General features: G+C 40.9%; 2 protein-coding genes across 2 annotated transcripts; both read left to right on the top strand.

Annotated features, from left to right (window-relative positions):
• Window positions 1-5,321: 5,321 nt before the first annotated feature.
• On the top strand, window positions 5,322-9,594 carry RPL34 (ribosomal protein L34). The gene is made up of 4 exons (XM_060246939.1): window positions 5,322-6,533; window positions 6,620-6,719; window positions 8,179-8,282; window positions 9,472-9,594. The coding sequence occupies exons 1-4, from the start codon at window positions 6,469-6,471 to the stop codon at window positions 9,554-9,556; spliced, it is 354 nt and encodes a 117-aa protein (XP_060102922.1). The 5' UTR covers window positions 5,322-6,468; the 3' UTR covers window positions 9,557-9,594.
• A 5,953-nt stretch (window positions 9,595-15,547) lies between these two features.
• OSTC (oligosaccharyltransferase complex non-catalytic subunit) lies at window positions 15,548-25,257 on the top strand. The gene is made up of 4 exons (XM_060246937.1): window positions 15,548-15,981; window positions 21,293-21,386; window positions 22,888-23,085; window positions 24,413-25,257. Exons 1-4 carry the CDS (start codon window positions 15,843-15,845, stop codon window positions 24,429-24,431), a joined length of 450 nt encoding a protein of 149 aa, XP_060102920.1. The 5' UTR covers window positions 15,548-15,842; the 3' UTR covers window positions 24,432-25,257.
• The last annotated feature ends 344 nt before the right edge of the window (window positions 25,258-25,601 follow it).

Raw genomic sequence — 25,601 nt, 5'->3', positions numbered from 1 at the left:
AGAAAGCTAATGATGGCATCACATTCTCATGATGTTTAGAAACACAGCCCACTTTTGAAGAATAGTGTCCAGGGAGCAGTTTTGTCGTGGCTGTCAAGTCACAGTTGGCTTATGGTAACCCCTGGAGGGGTTTTCAAGGAAAGAGATGTTCAGAGGTGGTTTGCTGTCATCTGGCTCTGCATGGCAACTCTGGTAATTCTTTGGTGGTCTCCCAACAAAGTACTAACCAAGACAGATCCTGCTTAGCTTCTGAGATCTGATGGGACTGGGCTATCTACAGCAGGGCAGGCAACAGTCAGAATGTTTCAAATATAAGACTTTGGGTCAAACTAGACTTTATGTTTTTAATGAGTTTGGAATCCTTGGATTCCACTCACTTTCCTTGCAACCAGACAGCAGCTGTACTGCAGGAATGTATCATACAGGTTAAGCCCCCATTGCTCCAGATAAATGGGAACATTTCAAGATGTCACAGTGGCTGTTTCCAAATGGGTATCTGCCCTGAGTTCAATGCTGTTGGGAAGTGGGTTTTTCCCCTGCTCTCCATAGCATCATGGTATTTATATTTCTCTCCTGAAGTTTCCTTTGCTTTTCTCCAATTTCTCCAAATATGATCTTCTGTTTTGGGAAAGGTCATCGTAAAACCTGGATGGCTGCTATGTAGGTGGGGAAGTTTGGATTCTCCTAGCCCTGGCAGCCATTTTCCCTGCCCAACCCTGCCACAGCCATTCCTCCACCCAACCATGTGTGCTTTTCTGAATTTTTAAATTGATGATTGATTGGTGATAGCTGGTGTATCAGGTTCTCTAAATTCTCAACTTCAATTTTTTTAAAAGGAAGTTTCTATCCTTTTGTTGCAGACAAAAGGGAAAGGCATATCTCTGCAGCAAAAGGAGCCAGAAACTTACTTTAAAAATGGACTAGGAATTTTAAGTTGGGAATTCAGAGAACCTGATACCAGGACCGGATCTACATGGGTTTTTTTTTTGGGGGGGGGGGGATTTAAAAATTATGTCCCCTTATGGGCCCATTCTATCTTATGGGCCCATAGAATAGAATAGACTCCACACCCGATTTGGCACCCCCCCCTCTGGCGGCACCCCTCTCTGCTTCCCCCTAGATCCAGCCCTGCCTGATACAGAGATTGCTATAACATTACAACAATTTAATAATATTCAATTGCTTTTTTAAAAATTAAAAATCATAAGGGGGGGGGGGGTGGAATGGCTGATGCCAGTGGACCTAGACAGGGAAAAGCTGCCATGTGGAAGCCCTTTGTCACAGTACTGCAGCAGAAACAGGGAAACTACACAACCTGACCCTGTGTGGAAAACACCAGTGTTTTGATTATCCTAATCCATGTCATGGAGAGGGATTATGGCTAGGGGTCCCAAATCCCCCGGTAGGCCTGGAGACTCCCGATTTGGAGCCTCCTCCCCCCGCTGGCCATAAAAGGGAAAGCGGGGGGGAGGGGGAGAATGGCAGCCCTTCCCACCCAGCCCCGATCGCAGCAGCCAGAGCTCTTCCGTTTTCTCAGGCTGCTTCCTGCCCCCAGTCAGCTGGCCGGTGAAGGGAGGGGAGCCCAGCCACGCCCCCAAAGGACCATGTGCCTTTGCACCTCCGGAGGTGAGTGCGTTCTGTCTCCTGCATCAGATTTCCCAGAAAGGGGGGGGGGGGCGGGGTGGAGGGGGGTGGAGAGGGAAACATCTTCTCATAGGGTATAATGGGGAATTGATCTGGAGGTTTCGGGGGCTCTGGGGGAGCTGTTTTTTGAGGTAGAGGCACCAAATTTTCAATATAGTATCTAGTGCCTCTCCCCAAAGTATCCCCCAAATTTCAAAACGATTGGACCAGGGGGTCCAATTCTATGAGCCCCAAAAGAAGGTGCCCTTATCCTTCATTATTTCCTATGGAAGGAAGACATTTAAAAAGGTGTGCTGTCCCTTTAAATGTGATGGCCAGAACTCTCTTGGAGTTCAATTATGCTTGTCACACTCTTGTTCCTGGCTCCGCCCCAATGTCTCCTGGCTCCACCCCCAAAGTCTCCTGGCTCCACCCCCAAAGTCCCCAGATATTTCTTGAATTGGACTTGGCAACCCTAATTATGGCTCAGTGCTACAGCATCTGCTTGATATACAGAAGGTCCCAGGTTCATTTCCCAGCATTCCATTTAAGGAAATCAGGTAGTATGAAAGGTAGTGAAAGACTATCTGTAAGACTTCTACCTGTCAAACTAGATGTGATGGCAGAGTTTAAAATGCCATGAAGCCCCTTTCTAGATTGGGCATGCAGCAGGACAGGCTGATGTGCTAAAGTGCCACAATTGCCAAGCACATATACTCCTCTCTGGCTGTTTCCGCACTTTAAGGGAAGTGGGTGAACAGGACTGCCCCAACCCATTGTGCTGCATCATAACATTTTAAAATATCTTTAAATTCTTGATGGACCAAAGTTCTGATTCACGTGTTCAAATCCCGACTCCACCATGGAAGCTTGTTGAAAGACCTTAGGCCAGTCACTCTATCCAGCCTAACCTACTTCACAGAGTTGCTGTTGTGAGGAGAGGAGAACAACATTGTAAGTTGGTTTGTGAAGAAAAGCTGGGTACAAATAAGTAAACCATCTTTATCTCACTCACCAATACAGGCTCTTCAAAATACACAGGCATTGTTTCACTTCATTGCTGTTCACAATATAGTCTATCAGTGCCTTCATGTTCAGCTGTGATAGGAAGATTCCAGAAGCTGAAGTTTTGCTGCTCTGCATGTAATTACTTTGCTTCTTTTGGACCTAATAGCTGGCAGCCTTTCTATTCCCTGTGGACGACAATTGCTCTTTGCCTCTATAAGGGCTGCTCATGCCCTGCTTCCACACTTCCCTCCTACCGGCTTTATCTGGATTCTTTCCCATTTATTAGCCTTCCACATAAGTCCTCAGAGCAGGAATTGCTTTATTTATTGATTTAAAATAAATAATTTTGTTGAGATATTTATTTAAAAGGAATCATTTTGTTTAAATTTCAAAATGAATCCCTCTGGATTTCTTATTAATGTAGGAGAGAAAGAGAGTATAAAACAGATAGTAATATTCTTGCAGTGATTCTTATTTTATGTAATTTCACTAAGAATCTTAACAGAAGATAGACATTCCCTCATTCCTAGAAATTGACTTCAGAAATGGAGGGGAAGATAACAAAACTATTAAACATCCATGCAAATGTTTAAATGAGAAAAAATTAATCTTGTTTGGAGAACAATTCAATAATGAAGAGAACCTGATTAGTTTTTGCAATCATCTTACTTGTTGCAATGTAAAAGTTTTGGAACAACTACTGTGTCAAATCTATGTCTGATTTTTCTTAATGTTGTAAAAAATCATTATGAGCTGCTAAAGCATTTTGGGTTGCCACTTGGAGACAGTCCCTAAAGTTGACCTTTTAAGCAATCAGTTGTCTTTCCTTTAACACTTTCTTCTAATGGCAAGGAAAAAGGAAATATAGTACAGCCCAATATCGTCAGATCTCAGAAGCTAAGCAGGGGGGTCAGTACTTAGCTGGGAGACGATAAAGGAAGACTTTGCAGAGGAAGGCAATGGCAAACCACCTCACGATTTGCCTCTCTTCCGTCTTCCTAGTTTATGATTGCCAAGTTAATTTTAAATAGCTGCTGTTTCCTCAGGCTTAGAGAACTTACCCAAATTGCAACTACTGTGTTGGGGAGATTTTCTCTGGGGGAGGGTTTTTTTCATCCTGTCTTTTGTTTGCTGCCTCTTACTAACCCTTATGCAATTTTAATGGGAAATATCATACAGAGAGACCCCACATGTTAGTATGCTGTGAAAGAATGCACAAAAAGGCATCCACACTGCAGCAGTGGAAGATGAAAGAAAGCATTTAAGAACAGCAGATTCCAGTCATGACCTAAACAGAAGTTGTCTAGTAATGTAGCCACTGACTGGACATAAGGATGATGCTGACTTGTCTGTAAAAACTTTCACCAGAGATTCAATTGTCCTTAATAATGGGATATTTTAATCTGAGTTTAATGTAATTTTTTTCCTTAAAATAATAAAACTTTAACGATGTTGTTCCCACATAAGTTTCAACGGTTATGATTTACTCATAGAAAAGAAGCAGGGGAGAGGTAGGGATGCCATCGTCTAAGAAGGACCTGGGGGTCCCCTGGAATTACAGCTCATCTCCAGACTATAAAGATCAGCTTCCCTGGAGAAATGGATGCTTTGAAGGGTGGACTATATGGCACTGTACCCCACTGAGTTCCCCATCCTCCCTTGGCTCCACCTCCAAATCTCCAGGAGTCCTCCAGCCTGGAGCTGGCAACCCTACCCCCCATCCCCTGCCAGGAGGGACCTAAATATCCTAGGGAGAGGGAATGCACATTTACTCATGTCCCTTTTAACTAAGCAGGAATATTTGAATTGGATTAAGAACTTTTAAATGATGGCCCCCTTAATATCCTATCATGCTTCCTGCAGAATCCTAACACAGTATGAGGGAGCGCAATCCTACACAAGTTTATTGGGAACCAGCAAGTCCCATTTTATTCAATGAAGCTTACTCCCAGGACAGAGTTGTTAGGATGGCACTGTGAGAGTTTCAGAAGTCAGGCATATTGGTCTGCGTCTGCAGCAGAACACTTAAAAGACCAGTAGGCTAGCAACTGGCAGCAGCACCTCAGAGACCAATCCTGAAACTCTTGTTGCTCTTTAAGGTGCTCCTGGACTAAAATCTAACTGCACCACTGTAAACATAGATAGATTAGACAGACGGACAGACGCCAATTAATTTGTCACCTGCTGTGTCATCAGGTGGTTTAAACTGTTTTATTGTTATGTTTTATTTATTGCCTGTTTTGTTGTAATCCGTCCTAAGACCGTTTGCGGGGTAAGGCAGAATATAAATCTGCTAAATAAAATAAATAAAAATTAAAGACAGACAGATAGATAGCATATGACCGGTAACGACAGCGAAAATGAAGTGAGACCAGTTCTACATCAGTTCAGTGTCTGCTGCACCCAAAATACAAACTTTTGTAGCATCTCTAACACTTTTTTTGCAACTGCTACAGATAACATAAGGTTGCATAAAGTAAACTTCTGCTTCACAGCGCTTTTCCTCAAACTTCTTAAAAGCCACTTCCTAATATTTGCCGTACAAGATGGCAGCGCCCATTTCATTACTCTATCCTGGAAACACAACACGACTGACGAATTATACTTCCGGGTCTAAGCCTCGGTGTTTGAACTTTGACGTGTGCGCCATCTCTTTCTTTCTCTTCCGGTGCCGGCATTAACTCTAGGTAAGGGTTTCTTCCTCAGTCTCGCGGGTGAAGTGGGTTTGAATCCGTTGCCATCCGTGGCATTGAGGAATTGTGAGAGCGTGAGGGTGAGTTGCGTGATGGGTCGGGCTCCCAGAGGGCGACTGTGGGGGGTATATAGTAGGAGAGCAAACCGGCGGCTCCTCGGAGAGGCTTATCCGGCTGGAGCCGAGGGTGGGGGGAAGGCCTCGAGAACAGAGCGGCTTTCAAGAGGCACGTGTAGCTCCCGTCGAATATGTTTTTCTTTCTGATTCTTAAGCGCCGGTATTTGAAGAGACGGGATCTGGAGGCAGAAGAATCGTATATTCAAATAGTACGAAGTATACTTCTCTGTGTTTTATGTCCCACTTCATTCTGAGGAATGGAGAAAAAGCCGAAGATTCTTTTATTGCAGGGTGGATATTTGCTTCGTTTCTTGCTGTTTATTTTGTTATTAGTTAGGACATAATTTGGCCTTGTGAAGGTAACCTTTGGGTGTTGCAGTCGTTGGCGTGTTTGGAGGTAGATCGAAGTGAATAAAAAGGGACTTGCTACTGGGAAGCAGTAGCCACCTGCTTGTGGTTTCTCAGAGAGACAGGGTTATCTACAGCACTAACTCAGAACCAGAAAAGCTTTTATTCAAATTCCAGTTCAACCATGAGGTTATTGTCTTTCCTGGATACATGTGATAGCGAAGTCTTGTTAAAGCAAGCACTTGCCTGTTGAAATGACTTTTGGAGAGAATAGCAAAGCTAATGTTGAACAAATACGTCTTAAATTGTGTGGGGGATGTAAACCACATTGTCTCAAAAGGAATGAAGACTTGTGTGTTTTGCAATACAGGCAGAGGTGCTAGCTTTTGTTACTGATGCTTCAGAATCTGTTAAACCAAATAAAGAGAACCAGTACAGTTTTCTGGCTACAGACTGGGAAGATTGAAATCAGGTCACTTCATGGGCCAGTCACACTTTCTCTTAGCCTAGTTTAATTTACAGAATTGCCATCTAGATAAAGATGAGTGGAGAGATTGTGTGTACTACTTTCAGCTCTTGAGAAGATTTCAAAAAAGACTTGCAGTTTTTATATGTGCCTATGCTCTTGTATTCTAAAGTTCCCTTTTAACATTACTTTTGTTTTCTTTTAGAACTGAAACATGGTCCAACGCTTAACGTACCGCCGTAGGCTGTCCTACAACACAGCCTCTAACAAGACTAGACTGTAAGTAAGATGTTGGGTATTACTGACTTCCATTTGTTGCAATTGTAGCAGAGTCAATTCAATTAATGCTTTTCTTGTTCTTGTAGATCTCGAACACCAGGTAACAGGATTGTTTACCTCTATACCAAGAAGGTCGGCAAAGCACCGAAATCAGCATGTGGTGTGTGCCCAGGAAGACTTCGAGGTGTAAGTGTGTTATGCTTATGTACTTCGGGTAACTGGTTTGCTCTATAAACATGGAACTTGTAGCAGGATGCTGGGACCAATTTTTGTATGCTGTGTGCTTCCTAGGTAAACTACCTGTCCTTTTCTCTGAAAAATCAATTCAGGATCAGTTTATGGCCACCTGTTTGTTTACTGACAATGCTCCATCATTGACCCATGGTGATGTTTATTATTCAGTTGTAGCTATTTAGCAATGCATTGTTGTGATGGGACTGCTGTTAGGGGTGACTGCTGTTCATATGTTTGTATGGGACCATCAGTAGCATTAAATGCAGCAGTAGTTTATATTATGCATTTCAAGAAAATCAGCAATAGGACACCACATAGAGACTTACAAAATACTTACTACATCCTCCTAACCATAATTAACTAAGTATAGTCTCAGTTTCTCTCTCTTCCCCTCCTCCCCAACTCAGAAAAAGATGAAAAGTAATTCCTGATTTATTTTTGACATGGGCAAAGTAACAAAAAATGTAATCACAGAGTGAATGGATACAGAAGTAAAACATCCACTGCTGATTTACAGGGACTACCTACTGCTGTTTTGTCCTCCTGGTTATGCAACAAGGACTAGAACATAAATGTGTTCTGTGTTTAAACTTTGTTTACAATTAAAACTTTAAAAAATGAAATCAGCTTTCATCTCTCTGATGCATTGTTCACAGGGGTGGGAAATGGTCAGTAAAATCAGTAAAGTCAGTTTTTCCATCTTGGTTATTAATTGGTCAGGTTTTTTTAAAAAAAATTGTAAGTAAAGTCAGTATTTCTTTGTTTTCATGAATACAATTTATGGCTTTTGTTTTGTTTTCATTACTGCATTTTGGGGAAACCATGATGACTTCCTAGTGAGAAGATAGTATGCAGTTCTTTTTAAAAGGGATTTTTCCCCCTTAAATTTTGTACAATAATGAAAACATTTTCCTGTCTTTATAAAAAAATATATTTTTTCAATAAAAAGGTGTGGATGTGCAATGGTTGGCTATGAGAATGGTGGAGGCCAGATAATATTTTAATGAAGTCCGAGTTATACTTTTAAAATGCTAATTTATTGATAGGCTGAAATGAAATTGGTGATTTGTCAGCATTTGGCCTTTGACTATTTTCATGTGTTCATGCAAAGGAGTAACATGCAAAGCAATAATGTAGCTAGTGCAGGAATGGGATCTTAATTAAATGCTAGCTGTATTGAAAAGTTTTTTAAAGTCTATTTCAACTATATAGTTTAATAGTAACAGTGCCTCTCAGATTACAGAAAATAACGTATTCTTAGGTTATTCCAGCGCTTGCATATTTAAAACTGAGGTTTTGCTAAAGATCTGGAGTAACTGGTGCCAAGGCTGCAAACTTTACTGTATTTGAGTAACCCTAGTTTACTAGCCAATCCTATGGACTGAGTTACTGTTTTTCCTGTTTACTACAGGTTCGTGCTGTTCGTCCAAAAGTTCTTATGAGACTGTCCAAAACAAAGAAGCACGTTAGCAGAGCCTATGGTGGTTCCATGTGTGCTAAATGCGTTCGTGACAGGTAACTTGCATCTTGTACAGTTACTCTGCTGAAGTTCAGAGGTTATAATTTTTAGATTGAGGTGGATTTATAAATTCTTGTAACTACTTTATGTAGTGAACATGAGGCAGTATGACATTGCACTACAATTTGTGTGTACACATGGATGTAAGCCTAGTTGTATTGACTGATGCTGATGTATTGACTAAAGCTCTTAGGAGCTTCAGAGTGCTGCAGTTGATAGTAGAAGCATGTCTTAGATGTGCACTCAGTTGGTAGTGTTTTAGAATAATACAATCAATTCCTGTCAGTGGTCTCCACTGCAGATTGCAGCATGCAGAAAGGCTAGCAGTGGAAAGGATTTAGGTTTTGCTGTGCTACTGCTAAACCAGTTTAGAGATGGAATGAAGCAGCTTCCTTTATTTAAAATATTGGCCATGTTAGCAGATGCATTTGCCTGCCTCATTGGAGCCTACTGTGGCTGGAACTAGAGGATTTTACTTTCCACTGGAGTTGACAAGCTATCTAGATGTAATGGAACTGAGTTAACTTCTTTAGCATTCTGATGTAGGGTTGATGAGAGTAATTTTAGTAGGCCATGATATGTGCAGTGCTATGTGTTTTCTGGAAAACTGTCAAGAAAAATGATCAGATATCCTAGTTAGAGTATGATCTGACTTAACATGTTTACTTATATTTTAATAAACAAATATTAAAAACACTTTGTTTTATGTCCCAGAAACAACAAGCAACTTGAATTTCAATATTTGATTAGGAAAATAATAAAGTACTTGTAACAATTTAAAGACAATATAGCCTATACTTCCCTTACATTGCTTGAATTTAAGAAAAAGCAAATGGCTCTGAAAAGTACATAGACACTTAATAGAAAAGTGCTAAAGTTTGAAAAGTTCTGAATTTTCTTCCCTCTAATATAATTTGCTATAAGATTATAGCCATTTTGTGCTTAGCTAACGTTGGATTGTGATTTTTTGGTTTGATAATTTTAGGATTTTAATGGATTAATGTCTATGTTTTTATATGGTTACCCGTCCTGAACCTGCCTTGGCAGGATCGGCGGGATAAAAATCTCATAAATAAGTATTGTACAAGTAACTAAAATACTGTGTTTTAAAAATGGAAAGGGATGGTTAACCGTCACGGACAGTGCTGAAATGTTAATGGTTTGTGGGTTTTTCCCCCCCTGTAGAATCAAACGGGCATTCCTTATTGAGGAACAGAAGATTGTTGTCAAGGTGTTGAAGGCGCAAGCACAGAGTCAGAAATCAAAGTGAATATTTGTGTTTGCCTAATAAATGAAAAGTGAACTTCCTCTTGTGTACTGTGATATTATGGAGTCTGTTTTGATTTCAGAAATGTGCTCAGTATTGTGATTGATTCCTGAGGTGCAAGGTGGTGACTAGTTTACTTCTGATTGCTTTTTGACTTGTAAATTGTAGTGGCGCAATCATCCACTTCATGTAGAGTCCTGGTATGACACAGGTTGGTGTGATTCCCATACCCTCTGTCCAGCTTCTGGGGGGGATTCTGAATTATTATATTTGCCATCTTTTAATAGTGTGATCGTTTTATCTGTTTTATCATTTATTGGTTTTTAATGTTTATGCAATTTAATGTTACCTGCCCTGAGCCCAGTCTGGGATATCAATTTAATAAATAGTTCTTGAATAATTTGCATAAAGAGAGCTAGGAGCTCTTAAAATACCGTTTTCCAGATATTGTACTGTTTAGCACTATTTCTAGTTGCGTGTCCATTATAATAGTGCCATGTCAGTTATGGGTATGGGACTTCGAAGGATAACAACAAAATGGTAGGTTTCTGCTGTAAGGAGATTAAATGCCATTGAGGAAGGAAAGGGTCTAATGATTAATAATCTGTGTGCAGTTGAGTTCATATTTAGGCTCAGTTGCATCGAGATACGAGAATGAAAAATGTTATGCCAGTGTCTTCACAGAAAAGTTGGGTTTTGTGGAGAGGTCTGATAAGAGAAGTAATTTGTACAGGGCAAGAGTTTCAGACATAAGGAGCAGCAAGGAAGATGGATGAACTAACTTATGGAAATGGGAGATCCAAGATTGCTGTGGGAGAGTTACTGGCCCAAAGTGAGATTCATGGCAGGGTGGGAGCTTGTACCCAGCTATCCTTGTCCCACATTCTAGCTGCTACACCCACTGCTTAAAGTAAAGTAACAACAGTGCTAATGAAGAGGGCTACAACTCCTCAAGAGAATGTTCCATTTTGTTTGAAATAATTGGTAACCAACTATTTTAGACTTTCTGATTTTGTAAAATCACTGTGGTCACATTCATTTTACTAACTTTACTGCTTCTGGAACAATTTAGAATTAATCTCTGTTGCTTTTTAGTTTAAATGTAATGAAAAACGGTGGCTGTTCTTTTTTTTGTAAAGGGCATTTTAAAATATCATTGGCATTGGTTCCAGATGATTTAGGTGTATTGGACAATAATCCATGTAAGGTGAGAATAGGTCCTGATTGTAGGGAAGCACCCTACTGAGTGAGACATGAAGGCTCATGCAGGCCAGGGGTTGTTTACCTTTTCTTTAACAAGAGCTCTACTTTGAATAATACAAAAGATCCCATATTCCGCCCCCCCTTTAAAAAAAGTTACCATGCTCTGCTCTGTCCTAGAATCATGCAAATAATTTGGAATAATACTAGGAAATAAAAGCCTAGAGTAGCCTTTTTCTCTATCTTCCAGAAGTTGTATGAGCTTCTGTGCACTAGTACCTTACCAGCTACCTGTTTAAGATTCCTGATCTAGGCCAGTCACCTGTTTGGGGACAGAGTGGTATGCAAATCTTCAAACTACCTTGGCTTGATAATTTTTCCAATTCAGTTGCATACCTCCTGGAAATAGCACTCTTGTGGCACCTTGCATTAACGTTTGTCATGGAATAAGTTTTTTAGGGTATGGCCTACTTTCAGAGGTAGGTATAAGAATCTAGGCAGCTTATTTAATGGTTGTACCACTGCTTCCTCTAAAATGCACCTTTATTGTAATGATTCAGAATTTCCTGCAAGTTGGACCCTCGTACAAGAATTCTTACAGTGCCACATTTTACATCTGTAGTCATGCAGTGTACATTCAGTACACTGATACTTTCCTGAGAGGCAAAACAAAAATATATAATGTGCCACTTTCCATCTGGAGAAGATCAGTAAAAGGAATATTTGACTTTTATTAGGACTGATGCTCTCTCCTTGTGTAGCTTAGTATCACGTTTCTTTGCATGTGTGCAAATGTAGGAATGAGGAGAGATGGCATTATAGAAAGACCGGTATATCGTCTGCTGTAGACTGCCAGCTGCATATACTCTCAAAGCTTTTGATCTGGAGCCTACTTTAAAAGATGTTTGTGAAAAGTCTTTGTGATCCTCTATTTTAGGAATGTGCAGCATCCTCAATTCCTGATAACAACCAAGTGTCAAACTAGAAAGTAGCTAATTATAAAATGGCATTTGAATGAACAAAAAAAGATTGTGATAAATATTTTAAGTATTTTGAAAAGCTGTGCTAGTGGTAAAAACAAAGTGCAGGCATTAGGAAACTTGTAAAATGTTAATGAGGCCTCTTGATTTTAACTTAAAAAAACACAAACCACAAAGCAGATAACTGTAATTCAAACATCAAGGGCAGCCTTTGGGGGTGTGATGTGCTTTTTGAATTATCTTTGTATCCGCAGTGCAGTAAATAATTTAAAGATGTGTTCTATCTGAACAACCCTGTTAAAGTGAAAAATGAATATAAACGAATGAGCTTGAGTCTGCACAGCTTATAATGAAACTTGCCATCAGGTTATCTTTAGTACTAAACAGCCCAAATATTTATATTTACATGGAGAGATGCAGATGATACCATTCTAATGGCAGAAAGTGAGGAAGACCTAAAGAACCTCTTGTTGAGGGTGAAAGAGGAGAGCACAAAAGTAGGCTTGAAACTCAGCATCAAAAAACCTAAGATCATGGCATCCAGCCCCATCACACCTTTGGCAAATAGAAGCGAAAGACATGGAAGTAGTGATGGACTTAGTGATGTAACTAGTAGATGGTAGAAGACAGGAGGGCTTGGCATGACTTTGTCCATGGGGTCACAAAGAGTTGGACTCGACTGTGACTGAACAAAAAAAAAGTCCCACTGATTTTAATTAGATTTTCAAGTGCCTAGGTAGCAAGCTTAATCTGCCTATATGTGACTTTTTTTTTTTTACAGGTGATCTTCCAAAAGAACACAGAGCTCATACTATTCTTATACTTCCCCCGCACCCACTTCCAGCTTAATTAGATCTATTTCACCAGTTCTTTCCAGGAGGACTAAGGCTTGGTATTTTTTAAACAGCTGTTTGTGACTAATTTTGTCAGCCCTCATGTATCTGATATAATAAGATCTGATATAATACTTATTTACAGGAGAGTCCAGAGCCCAGTTGCCTTTCAGTGTTACATGTAATTATGAATCAGGATAGTCTGACTATAGCTGCCCTCAATTCCTCATTGTTGCATGACTAAATGGCCTCCCAGTCTCCACCTTGCACATGATAGGTGACTGCAGGAGCTATTTGCCGGTAGGAATATGTGCAGGGCACAGTGCTAGTGCCTCATGTGCCAGTGCCAAACACCGTGTTTTGTAGCAACTGTTGGCAGGCAACAAATCAAACATGCAGGAAAAGAAAAATAAATGGGGGAAGGTGTGATTTAGCTGTAGGAAATGCATCTTAAAAGGCCAGTCCAATACTAAAATGGTAGTCTTGGCAATGATGGGATGTGTTTAATGGAGGAGCTTCCAGGACAGAACAAGTACTTTACCCTAATGCTTAAATCTTAAAATTTGGTTTCATTTATATTCCAAAATGGGTTTTGTCTTTCTCCTCTAGTTTATCCACGCAGCAACCCTGTGAGGTAAATTTGGCCCAAAGTTACCCATGGCAAAGTGGGGATTTGAACCTCCCAGATTGTAGCTGTCTTTTTTTTGTCATGGAAAGTATCAGGAATGAATACTTCTGAGGCTTCAGGGTGGAAAAGAACTATGTGAAGGAGCAATCAATTGTGTGTAAAGTAGTACAGAAAAAAGGATTGGATCAGGTTAGCAAAACTTTTTTAGTGGGTGCAAGCAGATTTCTTAAATGGGGAAATGGTCCTTGCAATTGATCAAGGAAAAGCAAAAAGTGTCAAACACCTTTTTAAAAACCCTGTACCATGTTGCTCATTAGTTGATCAGGTAGTAAACGAAAATGACTGGCTATGAAGCAGCAGAGTATATCAAGCTGAGGAACTTCCAGGTAAGCATCACTGGGGCTTCCTCGAAGGTATCTGAAGTTGCACTCCTATGCATGAAGTGTCCATCCCACTTTTGACTGGTTCTATGCTTAAAGTTTCATAGCACTTTTGAAGAGTAAATACTGCCATAGTGTGGCTGCTCTGAAGAACTGCAATTGCTATTAGAAATTTTGAGTTCTCAAACTTTCAGAAGTTTTTCTAGTTAATGACTGCAGTGCTGTCCATACTTAGCGGGGTCAGCTCCTTCAAGCACAGTAGAACTTACTTATGGATGAACATGTATAAAGTTGTACTGATCCCCTTTTTTAGATCCCTCTTCTATCCATTCAAACACTTTGATAATGAAAACAAAACTGTGAAATCAGGAATTGGTGTGGAAAAATATATTTAAAAATTAGTCCTAAGAAGTGAAGATAAAGATATTAAGCCTTTTAAGGGGCATTCTTGAAATAAGGTGTTTGGCCATTATCCAGCTCAAAATAATTATTTGCAAATTGGGACATTTTAGATTTATGGTTATCTGCATTATCCAAGAACTTTTTTTACTGGGAAATGGAATGGACCTGGGAGACTGCCTACATAGATGGCCCTCCCCTTCTGTCCTTGTGAATGGCAGCATGTGACTAGGCTTGCCAGGTCCCACCTGGCCACCAGCAGGGGATGGGGGAGGGTTGCCAGATCCAGGCTGGGAAGCCAGGAGATTTGGGGATGCAGCCTAGGGAGAGACAAGTACTTCAGTAGATGCCATAACATCCGCTCTCTAAAGTATCCATTTTCTCCAGGGGATCATATCTCTAGTCTGCAGATGAGTGGTAGTTCTAGGGGATTTCCAGGTCTCACCTGGAGGCTGGCATCCTCCTGCAAACTTAGCCTTCAGCACAACACCCTAGGCCTTCCTCATGCTGCATAAAGTACTGGAGGAGGGGGGAATATTAGTGGCCTGGTAACAAGAAGTAGAGGTATCTGTTTAATAGAGCAGGATATGAATGCAAAAATGTTTTGAACTTTCACAATGCAGTTACAGAATAAAGTAAGCAAGATCAAGGATGCATTAAGATACAGAAGCCAAAAAACAAATCTCAAGAAGTGAGCAGTGACTCAAGAAAAATCATCACCTGCCACAAATTTTGTTAGCCTTTAAGGTGCTACTGGACTCTTGCTGTTTTGTGCAACTCTTAAAAGAAAATTAAGGATGGAGATTGCAAAGAGGAGCCTGACAATGGCTTCCAGCAGCACTACAGTCCTGGAGAGATAGCTCTGATAAGTTTAAGGGGAACTGCACTATCCTGTGAAGGAAATGTACTAGCAATGACTGCAGAAGGGGGGCATAATTCGCACTACAATGATTGAATCCGATCCTTCCAACACCCTCACAAGTAGACCCGCCTCAGTTCAAGGATCTAATGGCAAATGAGCATTAGGTTCTGGTGGCGTTATTCAGAAGTCCTGATGAACTTTTTGGAGTCCGAACAGTATAGCTGAAATCATGCTGGAATGATGAAACGTTGAGCGCATAAAGGGCCTCTGCTCTTCGGTTTTGAAGCTGCCTTATACTGAATTAAACCCTCGGTCCATCAAAGTCAGTATTGTCTACTCAGACTGGCAGCGGCTCTCCAGGGTTTCAAGATGAGGTTTTTCAGGACTACTTGCCTGGACCCTTTTACATATTTACAAGGGCCGTTAAATAAAGAGCGCCTGTTTTCTTTACGGAACCTGCTGTAGGCTGAGGGAGGCTTATACGGCCACCGGACATTACTCCCCTCCCACTGAAATTTGTCTCCCTCACTCTGCAAGACAACTGCCCGCTTCTCGCTTTCTACAGCCCTTCAAGTCACCACTTTAGGGTATGTGGGCGGGCCCTATTTAAGTGGGCGTGACTACCTTTCGTGCGTCCACGTGTATCTATTACAAGGCCACGTCGAGCGTTCTCAGGACCTGGAAGATAAATATAAACACACGCTCTTTACTTGAGAGCGAGATCAAACGTTAACTTTTTAAAGAAGTACGTCTGCATCTCGAATTATTCTTATCTTTCATTCGTCTTATAATATGCTAGCAAGCAACCTTTTTTGTATGCTTGTTTTTTCTTCCTTCGCACCTTTTCTTTTGTCTAGCTTCCAGGACGACTTCGCGCAGCTTCCGTTATCGTGCCTACGGCGGCTGCGACGAGGCAATCCAGTAACGGGTCGTGCGGTGGGCGAGGACGAGCGTCGTGGCGAAGTTTTCTCTGTGTTGGGAAGGAGAGGGCTGGGGCCGCCGCCGCCATGGAGACGCTCTACCGGCTGCCGTTCACGGTGCTGGAGTGCCCCAACATCAAGTTGAAGCGGCCGAGCTGGGTGCACATGCCTTCGGCTATGACCGTCTATGCCCTGGTGGTGGTCTCTTATTTCCTCATCACGGGAGGTAAAAATGCCCCATTGCCTCTCTTGTGTCGCTCTCAGCCTTTTTTAAGCCCCGTGCAATGAATGAATGGATGGGTGGGAGCTTTCATCCCACAGGATTGAGAATAAAACGCCCGATATTGTAATACTGCTGTAGAGATCTGTGGTGCAGCCTTGTTTGGAAATTCCAAATTGGAATACTGTGTACAGTTCTGGTCATCATATCTCCAAAAGGACATTGCAGAGCTGGAAAAAGTGCATAGGGCGACCGAGATGGTTAGGGGAGTTGAGCACCTTCAGTATGAGGAAAGGCTGAAGAGTCTGGGACTTTTCAGTTTAGAAAAGAGATATTTTTTGGGAGGGGAGGGCATGGTAGAGATTTATAAAATTATTCATGGGATAATAAAGAGGTGATAAAGAGACTGTTTTCCTTCTCCCAAAATACTGGAACTGTTGGAACTGTCATTCGGTGATGCTAATGGACAGGTTCATGACAGACAAAAGAAAATACTTTACACGCAGAATGATTAACATGTGGAATTCTCTGCCAGAGGATGTAGTGATGGCCACAGGAATAAACAGCCTTAAAAGGAGATTAAATAGATTCATGGAGGACAAGTCTATCAATGACTACCAGCCATGGTGACTGACGGGAACATCCACTTTCAGAGGCACTAATCCTTTGAATTCTAGAGGCAGGAGGCAACATCAGGGAAAGGCCTCAGTCTCTATGCCCTATTGCTGGCTGTCCAGAGGAACTGGTTGGCCGCTGTGAGACAGCATACTGACCTAGGTGGACTTTTGGCCTAATCCAACAGGACTCTTCTTATGCTCTGTCATTGTCCCTCTCTTTCTTTGGGTGGGGAAACCACTTTGGTATAGCACTTAAAGTAGGGGTGTTGAACTCATTTGTTATGAGGGACTGATCTGACATAAATGAGACCTTGTTGGGCCGTACCATGTCAGGTTGGGCCGAGCCATGTCAGGCCTATTTAAGATTAGGTAGCAGAGATATAAACGCTATAAAGGACACAAACACAAATATATATTTTTAAAACTTAAAACATGCTTAAAATGTTAGCACTCATTGGTCCTAAAGGTACTTTCTTTGTATTTCTCCCATGGGAACTGGGCAAAAGAAGCTGTGGCTCTTTCCTTCCTTTCCCAGAAGACCAGGAAGGGGAGCAGCCTCAGCCAATAGAAGAAAGAAAGGCTTGGCTCAGTAGCTCTGCTGTGCAATTGAGCAAGCCTTGCAAAGCAAGCTATCATGCGGAAGGAAGTAAGATATAGGGAGAAGGAAGCATATGACAGCCAGTTGCTCAGGGGCCTGATAGGAGCCCTCCGGGGGCCTGTTTCGGCCCCCAGACTACATGTTTGACACCCCTGACTTGAAGTGTCAAGCTGCTGTCTGGGATAGCCAATTTTGAATCCCCATTTGCCATGAAGCTCAGTAGGTGATCTGGAGCTAGTAGCTTTGAACTTAACCTACCTCACAGGGTTGTTTTGAGAGCAGAATGGAGAAGAAAAGAATTAGTTGTGCTGCCCAGGACTACTCGGGGAAAGGGTTGGATAACAGTGAACTATTTTTTTTATTTGCTCTTTTAGGAACTATCCACATTCAGTAGTAAAATTTGACTTCTGTTTACGTCTTAGACATTGAAAGATTAAAAAATAACTATTGTGTTTATTAGCAAAATGCAGTATCCTTTCTGCTAATGGAATCTTCCTATTGCTTGGTGGGTTTTGGATCACAGATTAATCAAATCTTTTTTAAAAAAGTTGATTTATACAGTTCTTTTCTCTTCAAAGCAGCTGACATTGTCATTCACTCCACCATTTTATCTTTACAACAACTTTGTGGAGTAAGTTAGCCTGAGAGTGTATGTCTGACCTGAGATCACCCAGATCCTGTTAGGATATTCTTACTGCTACACCATGTTGCCAATGCCTTAGGCCTGGTTTGCATACACAAGAGAATGAGGCCATGGAGCATTGAGGTGATTGAATTAGTTGTGTCATTGGAGGTTATGGATTCCAGTTCTGAATGTTTCTTTGCATTTAAAAAAACCTGCATACAGATAGAAAATTAGTACAGCAGGTTCTGTGTTGTTTGCTGTGTCAGTTTTCTCATTGTAGGGATTTATAAAAAAAGAAACACAGATTCATTGCAAAATTTGATCTTCTTTACACAGTGTGAGTAGAGCTACCATTTAATTCTCTCGTATGCATCAATCAGATCTGAAGTTGAGCCCTCAGCCTAGCTGGAGGATGGTGTGATGCAGGGGTCTCCAACCTTTTTGAGTTTGCAGGCACCTTTGAAATTTTTATACAGAGTGGTGGGCACAACCACAAAATGGCCAGCACAGGAGGCACAGCCACACACAAATGTTATTACCTAAACAGTGATAATTAAACTGCTCAAAGTATTCTATGAAAATTGAGGTTTAAGGTTTATTAGATTTATATCCCACCCTCCCTGCTGAAACAGGCTTAGGGTGGCTCACAACAGTAAAATCAAACAATTCACTCATATTACTTACATCCTAAATTAAAATGAAACAATTTAAACAATTAAAATTGTTAATATAATTTGGTATTGACTGTAGATCATACACACAATTCATAAACACAAATTTCCAAGCTATTCATATACCAAACAATATCAAAGTTCAAATTATCAAATCATAGGGCAGAATCCCAAACATTCCTACAGTCCATCAAAGTCTCATAAATCACTCTGTTGAAGGGACTCGGGTGTCTTCAATTTTCAGAAACAGAAGTCACGTTCCAAGTTGAACCTAAACAACTGAGCCACAACACTGATATCCAAAGACAGTGGTCCCAGTGAAATCCTTCTATGGGCATGCTAGCAATACTGTTCCATGTTTTGCCTGGCAAGGCTTTTTCACTTTCACTTTCTCAAAACATGGTATCACTGAAATAAAAACTCAGGCATATTCTTCCAATACCTTTTCAAGGATTTCTTCTGGTTTGTCACTTCTCTTAGCTTAAACTAAACCTATCATACACATGAAAATATCTCTGTAGTCTTCAGTGGCCAGTCAGAAGCCCTGCTGGGCAAGTGCTCCATCTGGTCCCACTCACTTTCTAAAAACAATTGGTGGGCACCATTTTGCCCATGAGCGTCACATTCGGGGGGCCCTGGTGTTATGGAATTATTAGCCAAAGTAATGGTTCTCTTTGAGCTATGAACAGGGGGGAAGCAGTTAATGGACTACAGACTGATTAATTTGGCAGGGCAAGAAGAAGAAAAAAATCTTTCCACTGAGATCAGTAACTGCATTACTTGGGCCTTGGAGTTCTGTTTTCATAACCAGTGATACTGGCTTAGAAAAAAAAGGACCTCATTATTGAAACATAGCAGGGTGTGTTATATCTTTCTTTCTGGTGTGAGTCTTGGACTGATAGGACTCCCTGGGCCAAGAGAGGCCAGACTGAAGATAACACGGGAGCAAGCCTTTTCATTAATGGCCCCTTGTTGGTGGAACCAACTTCCAGAGGGGGTGCGAGCCCTGCGGGACCTGAACCAGTTCCGCAGGGCTTGCAAAACCTCTCTTTTTCAGCTCGCATTTGAATTAGGACCAGACCGAACTGATTAAATTATTGCAACTTTAGCCATCTTATGTATAATTGAAACTGATGTATGATACGATGTAACTGGGATTGATAGAATTTATAGCACCTATTTTTATTTATTTTAATTAATTTATGTAACTGTACCATATTTAAAGTATTGTTTATCTGTTTTAACTAAATCATGGCGCGCCATGTCTGTGAGCCGCCCTGAGCCCGCCTTTGGCGGGGGAGGGCGGGATATAAGAATTAAATTTGATTTGATTGATAGGTGACATGGCAACCTCCCCAACCTACCACTCAGCCAATTTTCCAGTCAGTAAACCTGCTCCTGGAATTTTATATAGTGTAGTTATTCCAGCTTGCTGTTATGTATTTATCATTGTTGTGTTTTACAGTCCCATCTTGTGTTTGTTTTCTCAGAAGTGGGTTCCCATAAGGCTTGTTTCCAGATAAGAATGCTTAGGCTTGGAGCCAATGTTCCCTCTAAGTTTCGGAGTCTTGTGAGCAAAAATTCTACTTTGTGAGTTACTGGCATGAAAGTTATAGGCTACTGCATAAATTAGTTTGCTCTGGGACCATCCTTCCTGAGCTAAGACAAAAATGTGTGAGCTGGAGGTTAAAAATCTATGAGCTAACACACGCTAACTCAGCTTAGAGGGAAGACTGGTTGGAGCCTACATTATTTAAATTGTACTAATTTGTGTTGATTTTCCTTCTGGCTGAAAAGTGGTACATAAATTATGGTAAATAAAATAATTATAGACCAGTTTGCAAATAAGCACCCAAGTCCTCATACTGGGAGTTCCTCTTTCAGAATAAGTATAATGTGATGTTAAATAGCAGCTCAAGAGAGAATGTAAGGAGACTTGCATTGTGCACTTGTATGATTAACTTACATATTTCTTAAGGTGTGGTAAGGATTACTGAGTTTAAATGGTTGCTAAAGTGTTAGTTGAAGTCATGGAGAATCTATTAATAACTGTATATAGTTGCAGAATGGAGCTTTGCATGCCAGAGGTAGCATACCTCTGATGCCAGGTATAAGAGTTGGTGGTGCCTTCCATGACCTGCTTCAGGTATTCTAGAATACTGGCCTAATCTATCTTGCAAGGTGCCTTGTATGTTATTATGCAGGTGAGTAATCTCACAGGGTTGTGCAGCACAAAACCTGAGACTAGTGTTCTAAAGAATACTCGTACAAAGTATATTCTCTCCCACTGAGCGGTGGTTCCACCCTGCAAGATACATATGTTTTAAAGCCAGTTTCCTTGCTTCTCTTCTGTATACCTGTTTCCCTTAGCTACTTACAGTTAAATAAGTTCATGAAGGATAGATCTAAGTCTTTTATAAAACTATCTGTGCCAGCTGCCATAAATCATTAAAGACTGTGACAGTGAGTTCCATAAATTAAGTGTTGTGGCTTGGCTCTGCTGAAACTGGAGGTTGATTTTCACCAGCTCTCGCCTCATGGTGTTCCTGGGGGTTCCCTGTCTCCCAGGAGCAGCATTTCAGGTCAGGAAAAGTTCTCTTTATCCATGTTCTCCACACCATACATAATTTTATAAACCTATCAGGGCTCTGTTCCCTTAAGAACGTTTTTTTCTAAACTGACTGTTTTCTTTCGGTTTTGTTTCCCTAATGAACAGTTGTTTTTAAGAAGCACTTAATGATCAAATCACTATAACTAAGAATAGGTTGCTTCCTTCCAAGATAAATCCACCTTTCTTTTTTAATAGGAATAATTTATGATGTGATTGTGGAACCTCCCAGTGTTGGCTCAATGACCGATGAACACGGACATCAGAGACCCGTGGCCTTCTTGGCATACAGGTAGAAAAAAAATGTGGTATATTACAATGAGTTTCTTTTTCCAGTTGTTGGTGTGGGATATATATGAGTAAGCTGGAATATTAGACTGGCTGGCACACAACATTAGAGAAAAGAAGGAACCCAAACATCTTGATAGTTGTTCATTTGCTAGTGACTTCCTTTTGACAGTGTAGCAGCCCCGTGGTGCAGAGTGGTAAAGCTGCAGTACTGCAGTCAAAGCTCTCTGCTCTTGACCTGAGTTCGATCCCGACTGAAGCTGAGTTCAGGTAGCCAGCTCAAGGTTGACTCAGCCTTCCATCCTTCTGAGGTTGGTAAAATGAGTACCCAGCTTGCTGGAGGGAAATGCAGATGACTGGGGAAGGCAATGGCAAACACCCCATAGAAAGTCTGCTGTGAAAACTTCGTGTTGCAACATCACCCCAGAGTCAGAAATGACTGTTGCTTGCACAGGGGACTACCTTTTTACCTTTTGACAGCAGAAGTGAGCCTGAGCTAAGCTCAGTGTAGTAGTCTTTCAGCTGACAAGCACAGAAGTTTTCAGAAGGATTTGCAGTATCTGTGGCTGAATGCAATAGTCAGGCTGCCCTCTTCAGGGGAGCACTGACCTAGAGCAACATGAAATAGGGTAGTAATAACTGGCAGATAGTGACTGGCAATGAATACCTGTTGGTAAGGCTGGGGTTTTGATAATGGATGCTTTCCAAAGTGAACTCTGAACTCTTTGGCTTGGTTCCTAGGCTGCAACAACATAGTAGCCCTCGTGAAAGGGGCATTCCTCCCTCCTGGTACATCCTGTCAAACCCTGTGAAATCCTGTCCCCAGGTGTCCGCTGATGCTGGGGAACAGTCCGGGGGGGGGGGCTGTACAATAGGAGGGGGAAACTGGTGAAATAGCCCCATTCCCCACATGCACAGAGCCATAAGTGCCTTCCGTCAGTGGAAAATGTAATTAAGATCTAAGTCTGCTTCTGCAGGCAGATTTATTAGAATTAGGTCTCAGTAAACACAGAGAGCTATGGCCATGATAGTTTCAGGGCCACCTCCCCATTCCTTTTGGACAGTATGTGTGCATTGTTTGAATGGTGTTAGCTCCCACATGGTTTCAGTCGGGAAGCAAACAACATGCAACACGAGACTGGGTATTCTCTTTGTGTTCCATCTTTCCTGTGAATTGTAGCATTATTGGGTGTTGCAATTGAATCTAGGATGATGGGGCAACCAGATAACTTCTATTCATTTATATATTATTTAATTAATTCATTTATACCCTGCCTTTCCCCCCAAAGCAGTTTACATTGTTCTCTCCTCCATTTTATCTTCACAACAACCTCGTGAAGTGGGATAGGCTGAGAGCGTGACTAGTCCAGGGTCACTCATGGCATGAAAGAAGATTCACACCTGAGTCTCCAGGACACTAGTTTGATACTCTTAACCACTACATTATGCACTGGTTCTTGTATTGCTGTTCAACTGAAACAGTATTTTTTTCATTTTGCATGCAGAGTAAATGGGCAGTATATTATGGAAGGACTTGCCTCCAGCTTTCTCTTCACAATGGGAGGCCTAGGTTTCATCATACTGGACCGTTCCAATGCACCAAATATCCCAAAACTGAACAGATTTCTGCTGCTTTTTATTGGATTTGTCAGCGTCCTGTTGAGTTTCTTCATGGCCAGAGTGTTCATGCGGATGAAATTACCGTAAGTGAATGCTTATCATATTATTTTCTCTCTTCCTCTTAATTTTTAACCTTAATATAGAAATGTGGCTGGGATCACAGTGGAAGCTAATGCAACCTGAAATTCCACAATTTGTTTGCAAGTTCTTTATACGTAAAAAGAACCTGAAAAAATTGGGAGTGTTATTCGTGCCACCAAAGTGATATACTGGACAATAAATGTCCTGTCATTTGGCAGTGATTACATCATGCTCCAGGAAGATGTCAGGACCTTGAAATTGATTAGTTGGAGAAATATTAGATAATTGCTAGAATACAGTGTTCAGAGTTGAGAGAATTAATAATATTGGAGAAAGCACTATGAAGAAACTAAGTGTTCTTACCTCTTCACAGACACTCTCAAGTATTAAAGTTGAAACCTTTGCAGCTAGTGAGAACTTTGAAGAACTGTTGAATAAACATCTGTTCAGGAAAATATAATTCTTATATCTAAAAAGGAAATTAAATTCTGATGTCATCATGGATTGATAAACCCATTCAGTCAGGACATAATAGTAATGTTGGATTTTATGTACTTATGCCATCCTTGAGAGTAAAAGTTTTGCTCATCTTGGCATACCTTATCCCAAGCAATCTATGTTAATGAACTGGCCAGTCAACTTCTTGAATTGGCAAAGACTCTTAAGAGAGGATTCTATCAAAAGTAATGTGAATTGCACTCTATTGAAGGAGCAGTTCTCCAGAATCAGTGGTAGAGGATCAGCTTTCCATGCAGATGAACCTAGGTAAAGTCCTCAGCATCTCCAGTTAAAAAGGTTCCAGTAGTAGATGATGAAATAGACTTCTACAGGAGACCCTGGAGAGCTTTTGCAAGGCCAAGTGGACGATAATGACCTTGATAGACTATTGGTCTGATTCAATATAGGCAACTTCATGTCTGTTCAGTGTTTTGAAGACTCAACAAATAATGGAATTCTGGATTATTGTTCAGTGTAAATTGTTTGTTGTTAATCCTGAAGTGCAACTAAATATTTCTAAGCATAAAAAGGAGAGTAGGTGTGAAAACCTCAACATGCATTTTTAGAGGCTAAGGGACAAGTGCAGGCCCAGCCTATACACCCCTAAGCTTACCCCCGTCTCTTAAACTGCTTTACACGTAGGGTCATGTGTGAAGCAGCTTTCCAGCTTGTTTACAAACAAGTGTATGTTTGAGGGCAATCATCACTTAAGCAGTCATGATTTATGATCTTCAGATGGGTTTCTTGCTTTCATCCTTTTAAGTTGTTTTTGTTCCATAGGATGTTTCACTTCAGGTTTCTTTTCCATCAAATCTTTATTTTATATTTCAGGGGCTATTTAATGGGTTAGATCTGTCTGTGACCGACTGCGAGCACAACTTGGATTCTCTTGTTGTCCATGAAGAACAACAGGCAGCAAAAACTCTGGCCCATCCCTCCTGTTTGAAGAGATAAGAAAAAGAAAAGTGGCTAAGGGAAGGACTGCTTTCTAATTTTCTCTTGTAGAAAAAGAAGCATTTTTTGCAAGCAATTAGTTTTATTGGCAAATGTATGTCTCTATTCCCTCCCTTCACAGAGAACAAAGTATTTGGAAGTATTAACAAGGCATAAGCATATGGAGTAGAAAATGTGAAATTGTTGCCCTTTTCATATCCTCCCCCCCCCAAGTGACTAGAGGAAAGTCATATCATTTTGTTTCATCATACTTGCCCTAGTATTCTCTCTACTTGTGAGAGGCTTTTTTTGTCAATTAGGGTAAATATATATATATATATATATATATATATATATATATATATATATATATATATATATAAAAATTGATCTTTTCTGTGTCTATAAACGGAAATGACTTGGGTAATTACGTAATTGGTTTTACAATGGGGCAATTCAGGTAGAATTCAGTAGATGGCGCTGTATTCTTGGAAAAAGCTACCCAGACTGACTTACTGCACTGATTACCTATTGGGTAGACTGGCGTTTGGGGGGTGGAGTAGAGACGTCTGGAATTGGATTCCTAATTCTCTTCCCAACCCAGTCTCCTGTGCCGGACTGCTATTTGGTGATGAAAAATAAACAGAAACAGACACAGTCAGATGAAAATGATTTTTGTGCAAAAGTAGTTCTTTTGGAAAACACATTTTAAAGTGGACAAATTAAACACATTTTCTATTAAACCACCCTGTTCTGTATTCATCAGTTGTAAATTTTAAGCACTTCTGGCATTGCTCTTTCCTGTAACCCAAGTCTGGTAACTGATCTGCAACCAGCGAAGTGTCTGTAGAATGGGAGTGATATGAAGGTTGTAGCTGGGCTGCATCTTTCTGTACCAGCTGGAGTTTCCAAGTTGATCAGCATTGGATCTGAATTCTTTCATGCTCACTGCAGAGAAGAGGGGGGAATTATAAAGGAAAGGTTGCGTAAAGTAAGGGCTCATCAGTGCAATGAGTATTACTGCACCTCCTTTCTAGCAGTCCTGTGTTTTTTTTTTCCCCCTCTTGAGTTTAAGCCAGTTGGTACT

This window comes from Heteronotia binoei, chromosome 9, assembly GCF_032191835.1.
Source record: "Heteronotia binoei isolate CCM8104 ecotype False Entrance Well chromosome 9, APGP_CSIRO_Hbin_v1, whole genome shotgun sequence".
In the NCBI taxonomy this organism is placed as follows: domain Eukaryota; kingdom Metazoa; phylum Chordata; class Lepidosauria; order Squamata; family Gekkonidae; genus Heteronotia; species Heteronotia binoei.
Note: the sequence above shows the minus strand (reverse complement) of the source record. Positions and strands in the feature narration are given on the sequence as shown.

What these genes read in the sequence shown, in the direction of transcription:
- OSTC (XM_060246937.1), top strand. Translation starts at nt 15,843, where the DNA reads ATGGAGACGCTCTACCGGCTGCCGTTCACGGTGCTGGAGTGCCCCAAC. An exon ending in TTATTTCCTCATCACGGGAG is followed by an intron (nt 15,982 to 21,292) that starts GTAAAAATGCCC and finishes CTTTTTTAATAG; the next exon opens with GAATAATTTATGATGTGATT. An exon ending in GTGGCCTTCTTGGCATACAG is followed by an intron (nt 21,387 to 22,887) that starts GTAGAAAAAAAA and finishes TTTTGCATGCAG; the next exon opens with AGTAAATGGGCAGTATATTA.
- RPL34 (XM_060246939.1), top strand. Translation starts at nt 6,469, where the DNA reads ATGGTCCAACGCTTAACGTACCGCCGTAGGCTGTCCTACAACACAGCC. An exon ending in GCCCAGGAAGACTTCGAGGT is followed by an intron (nt 6,720 to 8,178) that starts GTAAGTGTGTTA and finishes TGTTTACTACAG; the next exon opens with GTTCGTGCTGTTCGTCCAAA. An exon ending in GCTAAATGCGTTCGTGACAG is followed by an intron (nt 8,283 to 9,471) that starts GTAACTTGCATC and finishes CCCCCCCTGTAG; the next exon opens with AATCAAACGGGCATTCCTTA.